Raw genomic sequence first — 15,206 nt, forward strand, 5'->3', positions numbered from 1 at the left:
CTCTCACACCGAGTCTTTTTTTTAGGTTAGAGGAGGAGGATTTCTGTGATCTCTTTTGTCGATGACTCAATGTTTATTTGAGGAGTCAAGTGCTTACAGAATCTGTTATTGATACCTTAAAGGTCTAGTTGATTTATACTTTTATAGGATTGTAGCAACAGCAGTTTGCCTGAAGAAAATTATGAATGTTTTCTGAGCAGTTCCACACGTCATTGTTATTATCAATTCATTTGTTTTAATACACAGTATATACTGAGTTAACCATCATGGAAATGCCGTGAGTTGGCAAGGATGGCACTGCGGGGCATGCAGAAATGAGTGTGGGCATGAGCTGACATGAAGTTGGAATGGTGGTGGACATGAGTTGGCATGGAGGGTAATGGTGCCATTTGGGTTGATGGGGGGCATGAGTTTGCATAGAGGTGGCATGAGAAATGTGTAGTGGGAGGGATTGTGAAAAGTGAGGGCGAGAGGGCCTAAAATCTAAGCAAACAACTGGGCAAATTCCCAGAGAATCCATGTGGGCTGGTTCAAAGGTCCGTCACCCACCCCTCGCCATTGCTGCTTTGATCCGCTTCCTGAGGCAGCAAGCCGATTCCATCCTGCACCTACGTCCTCAGTGAAAATTTGTCTTATGGTGCAAATAAAGATCCAAAGTCACTATTTTTGAATGAATGTGTTATCAATCTGGCAATGCAGTGACAATGTAATCATGGTTATTGTAGCCAGTGTAGTTATGCGTTGATTGAACTGATGTGCAATAAGATACTGTCAATGCAAACGTGCACTGTGACAACACACCAACAATGTAGTAATGTGACCCCGATATAACAATGCATTGAGTGTGTAACAGTGCATAATGCAACAACATATTGTCAGTGTAATAATGTGCAATGCACTAATAACCTTCAAATATTTATAATTAGACTTTCAATGAGAGTAAATGATCTCATCACTGTTTGTCTTCAATTTGAATTATCAGTGGTGCTACCAGGGTCATTGTTTGTGGAAGACTTCAGAGCAGTTACGGGTGGATGGCAACTGGGGACCATGGAGCAAATTTGGGTCCTGTTCTCGAACCTGTGGTTCTGGTGTCCGATTTAGAACTCGACAGTGCAATAACCCAGTGTAAGTGCCTTCTATAGTGATGGATAATTTTATTGTGAACATCACTAATAATGAATCAAGTGATGTTATTCTAAAAAAAATGCTTTTCCCATAACACAATTAAGTAATAGCTGAGAAATGTTGTCATATTGTGATAGCTATTATATAAGGCGGGTGAAATTGACTAATGCCTGGAGCACAGAACTGGGCTGAGAGTGAATTGGCAGCCCAATTTACACCTCACTTGATTTTCCATTGACTTCAGTGGAAAAAAAAATGACATGCTGCTGATTCGCTTTCAGCTGAATTTGCAATAGTGGCATTGATTAATTCCTCTTCCCTGGTAACTTAATTAACCTTTTTCTCTCTGATTGAAGGTATTGTGAATATTAACAAAGATATCGAAATTAACAGCATCACTAGAAAGAAAATTGTCCATGGCACTGGGGAAGATTTTGAAAGCTGAATTCACAGTCTTCTTATTAAGGGGGTCTACAAAATTCAAAGACTGACAAATGGCTGCTTCAGATACCCATTTCATGCAATTGCTAGATAGAATCCAATAGTTGACCTTGACTGAATTAAGTCTGGTAGAATAAGGACATAGAACAAAGAACAATAGAATTACAGAATAGGCCATTTGGCCCATTGATCCTGCTCCATCATTTAGTAAAATGAGCAGGTTAGGTGGATTGGCCATGCTGAATTGCCCCTTGATGTCAGGGGGACCAGCAGGGTAAATACGTGGTGGGATTGCTTTCGGTGCAGGCTCAATGGGCTGAATGGCCTTTTTCTGCACTGTAGGAATTCTATGATCTTATGATACAGAATACATTCTGTATTTTCCCCTGAATTCCTTTAGTAACTGAAAATCTTATCAATCTCTGTCTTAAATATACTAAGTTAAAGTCCAACAGGTTTATTTGGTAGCAAAAGCCACACAAGCTTTCGAGGCTCTGAGCCCCTTCTTCAGGTGAGTGGGAATTCTGTTCACAAACAGAACTTATAAGACACAGACTCAATTTACATGAATAATGGTTGGAATGCGAATACTTACAACTAATCCAGTCTTTAAGAAACAAAACAATGGGAGTGGAGAGAGCATCAAGACAGGCTAAAAAGATGTGTATTGTCTCCAGACAAGACAGCCAGTGAAACTCTGCAGGTCCACGCAACTGTGGGAGTTACAAATAGTGTGACATAAATTCTGATTCTAGGATCGCATGATAAAGACTCAGGAGGAAAAAAGCAGAAATATTTATGTGAAATAGTGTGACATAAACCCAATATCCCGGTTGAGGCCGTCCTTGTGTGTGCGGAACCTGGCTATCAGTTTCTGCTCCGCGACTCTGCGCTGTCGTGTGTCGCGAAGGCCGCCTTGGAGAACGCTTACCCGAATATCAGAGGCCGAATGCCCGTGACCGCTGAAGTGCTCCCCAACAGGAAGAGAACAGTCTTGCCTGGTGATTGTCGAGCGGTGTTCATTCATCCGTTGTCGCAGCGTCTGCATAGTTTCCCCAATGTACCATGCCTCGGGACATCCTTTCTTGCAGCGTATCAGGTAGACAACGTTGGCCGAGTTGCAAGAGTATGTACCGTGTACCTGGTGGATGGTGTTCTCACGTGAGATGATGGCATCTGTGTCGATGATCCGGCACGTCTTGCAGAGGTTGCTGTGGCAGGGTTGTGTGGTGTCTTGGTCACTGTTCTCCTGAAGGCTGGGTAGTTTGCTGCGGACAATGGTCTGTTTGAGGTTGTGCGGTTGTTTGAAGGCAAGAAGTGGGGGTGTGGGGATGGCCTTGGCGAGATGTTCGTCTTCATCAATGACATGTTGAAGGCTCCGGAGGAGATGCCGTAGCTTCTCCGCTCCGGGGAAGTACTGGACAACGAAGGGTACTCTGTCCACTGTGTCCCGTGTTTGTCTTCTGAGGAGGTCGGTGCGGTTTTTCGCTGTGGCGCGTTGGAACTGTTGATCAATGAGTCTAGCGCCATATCCTGTTCTTATGAGGGCATCTTTCAGCGTCTGGAGGTGTCTGTTGCGATCCTCCTCATCCGAGCAGATCCTGTGTATACGGAGGGCTTGTCCGTAGGGGATGGCTTCTTTAACGTGTTTAGGGTGGAAGCTGGAGAAGTGGAGCATCGTGAGGTTATCCGTGGGCTTGCGGTACAGTGAGGTGCTGAGGTGACCGTCCTTAATGGAGATGCGCGTGTCCAAGAATGCAACCGATTCCGGAGAGTAGTCTATGGTGAGCCTGATGGTGGGATGGAACTTGTTGATGTCATCATAGAGTTGTTTCAGTGATTGTTCACCATGAGTCCAAAGGAAGAAAATGTCATCGATGTATCTAGTGTATAGCACCGGTTGAAGGTCCCGTGCGGTGAAGAAGTCTTGGTATGTTTTATTATTCAGAAAGAGTTAGGAATGATTGCTCTGGTGAAGACAGGTGGGCTGGAGGGAGTGATATGATTATGCTGGATTGGTGGACTGGTTTAAACATAGCGCTGGGATCTTCGAACCCGTCAGCTGAGAGGAGTCAGCCTGCCATTTTGAGACTAAGGGCAGCATTTTCCGATCGCGCTCGCCTCGAAATCGGAACATCCCGCCCAAGGTCAACTAACTTTTCCATGCTGCCCACAATGGTAGAATACCAAGCCAGGAGAGTCTGACTGGAACTCAGCTGTGCATAATTAATGCGGTTCTGAGCACAGAATTTGGCTTGGTATTTTACCATTCTGAGGCATGGTACATTGGGGAAACTATGCAGACGCTGCGACAACGGATGAATGAACACCGCTCGACAATCACCAGGCAAGACTGTTCTCTTCCTGTTGGGGAGCACTTCAGCGGTCACGGGCATTCGGCCTCTGATATTCGGGTAAGCGTTCTCCAAGGCGGCCTTCGCGACACACGACAGCGCAGAGTCGCGGAGCAGAAACTGATAGCCAGGTTCCGCACACACAAGGACGGCCTCAACCGGGATATTGGGTTTATGTCACACTATTTCACATAAATATTTCTGCTTTTTTCCTCCTGAGTCTTTATCATGCGATCCTAGAATCAGAATTTATGTCACACTATTTGTAACTCCCACAGTTGCGTGGACCTGCAGAGTTTCACTGGCTGTCTTGTCTGGAGACAATACACATCTTTTTAGCCTGTCTTGATGCTCTCTCCACTCCCATTGTTTTGTTTCTTAAAGACTGGATTAGTTGTAAGTATTCGCATTCCAACCATTATTCATGTAAATTGAGTCTGTGTCTTATAAGTTCTGTTTGTGAACAGAATTCCCACTCACCTGAAGAAGGGGCTCAGAGCCTCGAAAGCTTGTGTGGCTTTTGCTACCAAATAAACCTGTTGGACTTTAACCTGGTGTTGTTAAACTTCTTACTGTGTTTACCCCAGTCCAACGCCGGCATCTCCACATCTTAAATATACTAAACAACTGAGCATTCAGAGATCTATAGGGTAGAGAATTCTGAAGCTTCCCAGCCCTTTGGGCAGAATTCTCCCATTTTGAGACTAAGGGCAGCATTTTCCGGCCGCGCTCGCCTCAAAATCAGAAAATCTCGCCCAAGGTCAACTGACTTTTCCATGCTACTCAGAATGGTAAAATACCAAGCCAAATTCTGTGCTCAGAACCGCATTAATTATGCACAGCTGAGTTCCAGTCAGACTTTCCTGGCTTGGTATTCTACCATTGTGGGCAGCATGGAAAAGTTAGTTGACCTTGGGCGGGATGTTCCGATTTCGAGGCGAGCGCGATCGGAAAATGCTGCCCTTAGTCTCAAAATGGCAGGCTGACTCCTCTCAGCTGACGGGTTCGAAGATCCCAGCGCTATGTTTAAACCAGTCCACCAATCCAGCATAATCATATCACTCCCTCCAGCCCACCTGTCTTCACCAGAGCATGCAGGATGTCAGCAACCCAGAGGGAAAAGGCTAGCGGCCTCAAGAGGAAGCCTGTTTCTTGATTCAACCACCCTCCCCCCAAGCTCAACACCTGCGAGGCACCCAAAGCTCATTTGGACCTCTAGCCGCCATATCAGGAATCTCTATCCATCCCCTTTCAGTAAATGATGTGATATCCCTTTGACCCCTATGTTTGTGAACTTTTCATGCAGCCTTGTTGGGGTTCAATGATCAGTGATCTAGATGAAGGAACTGAGGGCATTGTGGCTAAGTTTTGCAGTTGATACAAAGTTAGGTGGAGGGACAGGTAGTATTGAGGAGGAGGGGAGGCTGCAGAAGAACTTGTACAGGTTAGGAGAGTGGGCAAAGAAGTGGCAGATCATAGAAACCCTACAGTGCAGAAGGAGGCCATTCGGCCCATCAAATCTGCACCGACCACAATCCCACCCAGACCCTATTCCTGGAACCCCACATATTTACCCTGTTAATCCCCCTGGCACTACAGGGCAATTTAGCATGGCCAATCAATCTAACCTGTACATCTTTGGACTGTGGGAGGAAACCGGAGCACCCGGAGGAAACCCACCCAGACACGGGGAAAATGTGCAAACTCCACACAGGCAGTGACCCAGGCCGAGAATTGAACCTGGGTCCCTGGTGCTGTGAGACCACCCTTAATACAATGTGGGAATGTGTGAGGTTATGCACTTTGGTAGGAAGAATAGAGGCATAAACTAATTTCTAAATGGGGAGAGAATTCAGAAATCGGAAGCGCAAAGGGACTTGGGAGTCCTGGTTCAGGATTCTTTTGAGGTTAACTTGCAGGTTGAGTTGGTAATTAGGAAGGCAAATACAATGTTAGCATTCATTTTGAGAGGACTAGAATACAAAAGCAGGGTGTACCGCAGAGGCTTTATAAGGCCCTGGTCAAGCCACATTTGGAATATTGTGAGCAATTTTGGACCACATATCTAAGGAAGGATGTGCTGGCCTTGGAGAGGATCCAGAGGAGATTCACAAGAATGATCCTGGGAATGAAAGGCTTGACATATGAGGAGCATTTGAGGACTCTGGGTCTGACTCAGTGGAATTTAGAAGGATGAGGGGGATCTCATAGAAACTTACAGAATATTGAAAGGCCTAGGATAGAGTGGATGTGGATAAGATATTTCCATTAGTAGGAAAGACTAGGATCCGAGGGCACAGTCTTAGAGTAAAGGGACAAACCTTTGGAACAGGAGGAATTTCTTCAGCCAGAGGGTGGAGAATCTGTAGAATTCATTGCCACAGAAGGCTGTGGAGGCCAAGCCATTGAGTGCATTTAAGACAGAGATAGACAGGTTCTTGATTGGCAAGAGGATCACAGGTTACAGGGAAAAGGCCACAGAAGGAGGTTGAGAAACATATCAACCATGAAAACATGCTACCGTGCAAAGGGACCTGGGGGTCCTTGTGCATGAGACGCAAAAGCCCAGTTTGCAGGTACAACAGGTGATCAAGAAGGCAAATGGGATGTTGGCCTATATTGCGAGGGGGATAGAATATAAAAGCAGGGATGTCTTGATGCACCTGTACAGGGCATTGGTGAGGCCGCAGCTGGAATACTGTGTGCAGTATTGGTCCCCTTATATGAGGAAGGATATATTGGCATTGGAGGGAGTGCAGAGAAGGTTCACCAGGTTGATACCGGAGATGAGGGGTTTGGATTATGAGGAGAGGCTGAGGAGATTGGGTTTGTACTCGTTGGAGTTTAGAAGGATGAGGGGGGATCTTATGGAGACTTATAAGATAATGCGGGGGCTGGATAGGGTGGAGGCGGAGAGATTCTTTCCACTTAGTAAGGAAGTTAAAACTAGAGGACACAGCCTCAAAATAAAGGGGGGTCGGTTTAAGACAGAGTTGAGGAGGAACTTCTTCTCCCAGAGGGTGGTGAATCTCTGGAATTCTCTGCCCACTGAGGTGGTGGAGGCTACCTCGCTGAATATGTTTAAAGCACGGATGGATGGATTCCTGATCGGTAAGGGAATTAAGGGTTATGGGGATCAGGCGGGTAAGTGGTACTGATCCACGTCAGATCAGCCATGATCTTATTGAATGGCGGGGCAGGCTCGAGGGGCTAGATGGCCTACTCCTGCTCCTATTTCTTATGTTCTTATGATCGACTGGCAGAGCAGACGCGATGGACCAAATGACCTAATTCTTATGGTCTCATGGTTCAGCTTCCCTCCCCTCAGCCTTCCCTCTTCCTTTCATTGCTCAAGTTCTTCATTGACCTTCTTGTCCCTCTGCCATTGTGAGCCCTTACCTTTCCCACACTCCTCGTACTGCCCTCATCCACATTGCTTCCCTTTTCTTTATCAGGTCATGCACCCCCACATCTCCTCTCCTCACTTTGCACTCCACTCCCGGACAAACTTCGGACCTTTGTTGCAATGGCTGCATGAGTCCCACAGCACAGTGCTGTCCAGATAGACACTGGTGTGTTGCACCAGTGGGGGGGTGGAGACACCTTGTACTTCCCAACCCCAGGTGCGGTACTGAATGAACCAAGACACAGGAGGGTCCATGGATCCAGCAGTATGATACTGTCCATGAACAACAACTTGGCATGGAAGTGGAGGGCAGTATGCCCCAGAAGAATGTTGGAGAGCATATCAGGAGCAGCACAGCACTATGGCAACTATTGCTGAACTCACCTTTAAGCCTCTTGTAGTCCGCCATTGGAAGAATTGCAATGTGATTTGCAAGTTTCTGACTTTTTGGCTCCTGCCAGATTCTCCATACCCATCCATCACCAAACCCGCTATGGGTGGGATAGGAGAATTCCATCCCAGAAATTAAGGAATATCTCCTAATCTCAGTCCTAAATGACCAACTCCTTATTCTGAAACTGTGACCCTGTATTTTAGATTTCCAAGACAGAGGAAACTTTTTCTCAACACACCCTGTCAAGCCCTTTAAGCATTTCTGTGTTTCAATTGACAGAGTCATAGAGGTTTACAGCATGGAAACAGGCCTTTCGGCCCAACCTGTCCATGCCGCTCAGTTTTTACCATTAAGCTAGTCCCAATTGCCCATGTTTGGCCCATATCCCTCTATACCAATCTTACCCATGTAACTGTCAAAATGCTTTTTAAAAGACAAAGTTGTATCTGCCTCTACTAGTACCTCTGGCAGCTCATTGGCAGGCCAATCATCCAGCTGGCAGGTGGCGTGAACATCATTTGCATTCCATGCTCATTGAAACAGCTGCCTGCCAGTGTCCCGTCGGACCTTTCAGTCTTGTGTCACACCAGCGGGAAAACTCAACAGCATCAAACCCAATTGCTAGAGAGTGGCATCCCCACCACCCTCTGTGTGAAAAAATGCCTCTCTGGACTCTTTTGCATCTCTCCCCTCTCAGCTTAAACCTATGCCCTCTAGTTTTAGATTCCCCTATCTTTGGGAAAAGATGTTGACTATCGACCTTATCTATGCCCCTCGTAATTTTATAGACCTCTATAAAGTCACCGTAAACCTCCTACGCTCCAGGAAAAAAAAGTCCCAATCTATCCAGCATCTCCTTATAACTCAAACCATCAAGTCTCGGTAGCATCCTAGTAAATTTTTTCTACTCTCTTTCTAGTTTAATAACATCCATTCTATAATGGGGCGACCAGAATGACACAGTAATCCAAGTATGGCCTTACCAATGTCTCATACAACTTCAACAAAACGTCCCAACTCCTGCATTCAATGTTCTGACCAATGAAACCAGGCATGCCGAATGCCTTCTTCACCACCTCACCATTCGATCACCTCAAATTCTTCTAACCTCAGAATGAAGGCCGAGTCTACTCAATTTCTCATAGGATGAACTCCTCATCACAAAAACTAGTCTTGTGAACCTTTATTACATTCCCTCTGGGCAAATATATCCTTGCTTAGATAACAAGATCAAAACTGCACACAGTACACCATATATGGCCTCACTAATGTTCTGTGTAATTGTAGAAAGACTTGCCTCTACTCTGTGCTCCAATCTCTTTGTAACAGAAGCTAATATATCATTTGGCTTCCTCATTGCTTCCTGTAGCTGTACATTAACTCTCTGTGATGCATATACGAGGCATCTGTGAATGCAAAAAGCACTTAGTCTGTCACCATTCAAAAAACATTCAGCTTTCCTATTTTTCTTAAAAAAGTGGATAACTTCACACTACACCATAAAAAATGAATGCTCCAAACCAAAATTTCCAATGACATACTGACTTGTGAATGATAACTTCAAATTTTCAGAAATGTACCAAAAGCTATTTAACTGAAGATTCATTGATATGTCAGTGAATATACCTCACCGCCCATCTTGGAATCATAGATTCATAGAATCCTACAGTGCAGAAGGAGGCTATTCAGCCCATCGAGTCTGCACTGACCACAATCCCACCCAGGCCCTATAACGCCATGCATTTACCTTAGCTAGTCCACCTGACATTAAGGGCATTTTAGCCAAGCCAATCCACCTAATCCGCACATCTTTAGACTGTGGGAGGAAACCGGAGCACCCGGAGGAAACCCATGCTGACACGAGAAGAATGTGCAAACTCCACACAGACAGCCGTGAATTGAATCCGGATCTCTGGCGCTGTGAGGCAGCAGTGCTAACCACTGTGCCACTGTGCCGTCCCATCTTTGTGTATAATATCTTGTTGCCTGTCTGTTTAAAGTATATAACAATGTTACTTCTTGGTTGTGACTCAGCCCTGCCAATGATGGTCAGGATTGCCCTGGTGTAAACTATGAATACCAACTGTGTAACAAAGAAGATTGTCCACGTCGTTTTGAGGATTTCCGAGCACAACAGTGTCAGCAACGGAATTCATTCTATGAATATCAGAGGACTAAGCACCACTGGCTTCCATATGAACATCCTGATGGTAAGTTTTCAATCTTTATGTTCATCAAGACAAGTTTCAAGTTTCAAATATACTTGAAGTATCTAAGCAACATAACCTTGTTCATTTTTACTAGCAATAAAAAGATGCCATCTGTACTGCCAATCCAAAGAAATGGGAGGAGTTGTCTACATGAAACAGTTAGTCCATGATGGTACTCGCTGTTCCTATAAAGATCCATATAGTATCTGCGTAAGAGGTGAATGTGTGGTAAGTAAAATTAGTAATGTGTTCCAAATGATTATATGGAAAACTTCAATGTCTACTCAGTTCCAGTTGCTGAAATCTTGCTGCCGTTGACGCTGGCGAGATGTTACAGTCCTGCTGACGGCGCACCCCCGTCGCAGGTTTCCCAGCAGCAAGGGGTGCATTCAACAGGAAGCTCCATTGACAGCGACAGGATCATCAAATCCCACTACCAGTGAGTAGTGTGCCACCTCTCGCTGCCAGAAATACACCGTGGTGAGGAGGAAAATTCCACCCATCATCACATGAATTAAGCTGCTGAAGGTCCTCTGACGCGTTATTTCCAGTGAAGAGTCCTACCTTGCAAAAGGTACAAACTGCAGAGTCAGTGCAACTATCTCGTAATCGAATATCTGCTCAAAGTCTACTGGGAGTGCAACATCTATGCTAAATGCATAGAATCTCAGAATCACCCTGTAAATGCAAGAATAAGTTTATTTATTTCTGTTACCCGTAAACAATTACAGTCAATTCAATGTTTCAAGAAAGAGGGGAAAAATCAGAGATCCTTTCTCTAAGATTCATATGATAAGCTGTAAGCTTATCGCAGCATATAACTGTATTTTGAGCTTCATGCAATGTTCCATTTTCCCCACTTGTCATCAAGCAATTGCATGTACACGAGTGGAAATTGGGTTCAAAGATTTTAAACTCAAGTCAGGTTGGTTTTAGCACCCGCCAATACTACTAGCGATGCTTGCTAGAGCTTCTTATACCAAACCATTGATGTATTCATCCCTGGCGAGGCCCACCGGCCACTGAAGGCCTCGATTGTGCCAGCACTCACATTCTAGGGACACCTGACTGTAGACGTCATCACAACAAAGGGGCAGACAGTCAGGCCATATGGACCTCTCAACTGCCCATTGCCTGCATTTGTTAATGGCCAGCTTGACCAGACCATAATTATCTCTATATGACTCCAGGTCTATTTGAATATCGTTAGCTCTTCACAGCCCTCTGAAATGGCCTAACAAAACAATCAGTTATATCAGACAGAAGAAATTTCACCACAACCTACTCAGGGTAACTAGGCTGGGCAATACATGTTGACCAGTGACATATCTAAAGAATCAATGATTAAAAAAAACACTGCACAACTTTGAGCCCATACATGGGTCCATACATACCTCGAGCCTTACATACATAACACAACTTTGAACGCTGCAAACTACACTGTACAAATTCTCACTAAGTGCAAGAGAGCGAAGGGAGAACAGGTTAAAGGGAATTCTCACCTTTTGATGATGGAGCTGAATAGGTAGTGCTTCCATACATGTATCACTGGAGCTTCCTCAACTTGATTTGGCTATAAGAAATTACTTTGCCAGGCAAATTAAATCCTGATCAAACCTAGAAAATGGAGATCCAGAATCTACACATACCCTACAAATATAGACTGAGAAGTAAATCTGGGAACAAAACATAAAATGCTGGAGAACAGAGCTAACATTTTGAGTCTGGATGACTCTTCTTCAGAGCTCTGACAAAGAGACCTCCAGACTGGAAATGTTAGGTCTGTTCTCTCCCCAAAGATGCTGTTGGACCTGCTGAGATTTTCCAGCATTTTCTGTTTTTCTTTCCATTTCCAGCATTCACAGTAATTTCCTATGATCTTAGTCAGTCTAAGTTCAGATTATGTTGCTTCATATGCTGTAATCTTTTTACTCGGCATCACTCATTAATCACACGCCCTCACCAAAATGCTGTGTGCTCTGTTTCATGGAGACATAGCTCACTCCTGCTTCACCAAACTTGCCCTACAACCGGAGGGTTTCTGAATTCACCAAATGGACTGCACGGCGGCCTGAGGCAAGGCTACGGAATGTGGTGTGTGCCTTCTAATCAACACCTCTTGGTGCTCAGACATAGCAACAGTGGTGACTTTCTACTCCCCGGACCTAGAGTACCTGATGCTGAAATGCCACCCCTACTACCTGACAGCAGTTTACATCCCACGCAAGCAGACAGGAAGACTGTGCTGGATGAAATATATACCATTACAAATAGCCTTGCGATGAAATATCCTGAGGCCTTGTTCATCGTGGCAGGGGACTTCAACCAGAGATTATTGTTGTTGCACCAGTTCAGCAGATTCTCTATCTCTTACCTGTACTCGTGTCTTGTCATTGTTTGGGCTCCGACCCACCACAGTGGTGTCATCAGGAAACTTCGAAATCGAGTTGAAGGGGAATTTGGTCACACAGTCATAGGTGTATAAAGCGTATAGAAAGCGGCTGAGGGCACAGCCTCGTGGGACACCAATCTTGAAGATGACCGTGGAGAAGATAATGTTGACTAGCCTTACTGATTACGGTCATAGAAAGAAATCATAGAAATCATAGAAACCCTACAGTGCAGAAGGAGGCCATTCGGCCCATCGAGTCTGCACCGACCACAATCCCACCCAGGCCCTACCCCGCATATTTACCCACTATTCCCTCTAACCTACGCATCTCAGGACTCTAAGGGGCAATTTTTAACCTGGCCAATCAACCTAACCCGCACATCTTTGGACTGTGGGAGGAAACCGGAGCACCCAGAGGAAACCCACGCAGACACGAGGAGAATGTGCAAACTCCACACAGACAGTGACCTGAGCTGGGAATCGAACCCAGGACCCTGGAGCTGTGAAGCAGCAGTGCTAACCACTGTGCTACCGTGCCGTGCCGGTCAGTTGGATAGGAGGTCTAGGATCCAGTGGCAGAGGAGGAGCCAAGCCCTAGGCCATGGAGTTTGGAGATGAATTTTGTTGGGATAATGGTGTTGAAAGCTGAGCTGTAGTCAATAAATAGGAGACTGACATAAGTGTCCTTGTTATCCAGGTGTTCCAGGGTTGAGTACAGGGCCAGGGAGATGGCATCTACTGTGGACCTGTTGCGGCAATGGGCGAATTGTAGTGGATCCAGGCAATCTGGGAGACCAGAATTGATTCGTGCCACGACTTGAAGCACTTATAATACTTGATGTCGGAACCACCAGGCAGTCGTCATTAAGGCAGGCTACCTAGCTTTTCTTTGCTACAGGGATGACGGTCATCTTCTTGAAGTAGGTAGGGACCTCAGATTAGAGTAAGGAGAGGTTAAAGATGTCTACAAAATCCCCTGCCAGCTGGTACCAGCAGGATCTGAGTGCTTGTCCAGATACCCCACCTGGGCCAGTTGCTTTCCATGGATTAACTTTCAAGAAGGCCTATCTGCCGTCTGCAATGGTAACCTCGGATATCGGTTCGACCGAAGCCTCCGGGGCTAAAGGCGTCCTCTCGCTGATCTCTTGCTCAAAACGTGCATAGAATGCGTTGAGCTCATCGGGGAGACTGCTATGTTGCTGTCAATTCTACACACTTTCACCTTGTAGCCTGTTATGTCGTGTAGACCTTGCCATAATCAGTGACTGTTCATGTGGCTAGCCTGGGACTCTAGCTTTGTCTGGTACTATCTTTTGGCATCTTTGATGATTCTACATGAATCATATTTGGATTTCCTGTATAGGTCAGGGTCACCTGACTTGAAAGCCTCAGACTTCGACTTCAGTAAGCAGTGGATGTTCCTGTTCATCCATGGTTTCCGGTTGGGAAACACACAGATTTGCTTCTTTGGCACACAGTCTTCTACCCCAGCTCAAGAGTGTCCTACCAAGATATTGCCAACAGGTCTCTTGTCCCACCAGAGGCCCAAACATCCTCGACCACTGCTACACAAACATCAAACATGCCTACTGCTCTATTGCCCGTCTACACTTTAGCGAAATCAGGCTACAAGGCTGTACTCATGCTCCTTGCTTACCAGCAAAAACTGAAACGAGAGAATCCGATAAAGAAAGGTATGCATTCTTGGTCTGAGGAATTGGATAATTTCTTACGGACCACTTCGAGTCAGTGGACTGGTTAATATTTAAGAACTTAGCAACCAACCTGAATGAGAACGTCACTACAGTAGCAGACTTCATTAGTAAGTGCTTAGAAGAGTGTGTGCCAAAGAAGCAAATTCATGTGTTCCCCAACTGGAAATCATGGATGATCAGGGACATCCATTGCTTACTGAAGTCCAGGTCTGAGGCGTTCAAGTCAGGTGACCCTGATCTATACAAGAAATCCAGATAGTGTCTACGGAGAACTACCAAAGATGCCAGGAGACAGTACTGGACCAAACCAGAGTCCCAGGCTAGCCACGTCGACACCAATCGATTACAGTAAGGTCTACACGATGTAACAGGCTACAAGGTGAAGGCGTGCAGAATTGCTGGCAACATAGCAGCCCTCCCTGATGAGCTCAGCGCATTCTTTGCCCGTTTTGAGCAAGAGGTCAGCAAGAGCACGCCTTCCGCCCCGGAAGCCTCAGTCAAACCAATATCTGAGGTCACCATTGGAGGTTAACCCTTGGAAAGCGATTGGCCTAGATGGAGTACCCAGACGAGCACTTAGATCCTGTGTACCAGCTGGCAGGGGTATTCACAGACATCTTTAACCTCTCCTTATCCAATCTGAGGTCCCAACCTGCTTCAAGAAGAAAACCATCATCCCTGCACCAAAGAAAAGCCAGGCAGTAGTGCCTTAATGATTACTGCCCAGTGGCTCTGACATCCAACATTATGAAGTTCTTTGAAAATGTAGTCATGGTACACATCAACTCTGGTCTCCCAGATTGCCTGGATCCATGACAGTTTGCCTGTTGCCGCAACAGGTTTCAACAGACGACTCCTCCCTGCCCTCCACTCAACCCTGGAACACCTAGATAACAAAGACACTTATGTCAGACTCCTATTTATTGACTACACCTCAGCCTTCAACACCATTATCCCAACAAATCTCATCTTCAAACTCTATGGCCTAGGGCTCAGCTCTTCCCTCTGCGACTGAATCCTAGACTTCCTAACCCACAGATTGCAATCAGTAAAGATAGGTAATTACCTCCTCCACGATTATCCTCAGCACTGGTGCCCCACAAGTTTTTGTCCTTAGCCCCTTACTGTACTCCTTATAAATCTATGACTGTGTGGCCAAATTCAGC

General features: G+C 45.6%; 1 protein-coding gene across 1 annotated transcript in view; it reads left to right on the plus strand.

Moving 5' to 3' along the window:
- LOC144494648 (A disintegrin and metalloproteinase with thrombospondin motifs 3-like) overlaps positions 1-15,206 on the plus strand; it is a 500,070-nt gene that overhangs the window by 400,689 nt on the left and 84,175 nt on the right. The window contains exons 14-16 of the mRNA XM_078213852.1: positions 983-1,128; positions 9,758-9,933; positions 10,028-10,161. Coding sequence (XP_078069978.1) covers positions 983-1,128; positions 9,758-9,933; positions 10,028-10,161 — 456 coding nt within the window. The remainder of the gene's footprint in view (positions 1-982; positions 1,129-9,757; positions 9,934-10,027; positions 10,162-15,206) is intronic.

Source organism: Mustelus asterias, chromosome 6, assembly GCF_964213995.1.
Source record: "Mustelus asterias chromosome 6, sMusAst1.hap1.1, whole genome shotgun sequence".
NCBI classification, from domain to species: domain Eukaryota; kingdom Metazoa; phylum Chordata; class Chondrichthyes; order Carcharhiniformes; family Triakidae; genus Mustelus; species Mustelus asterias.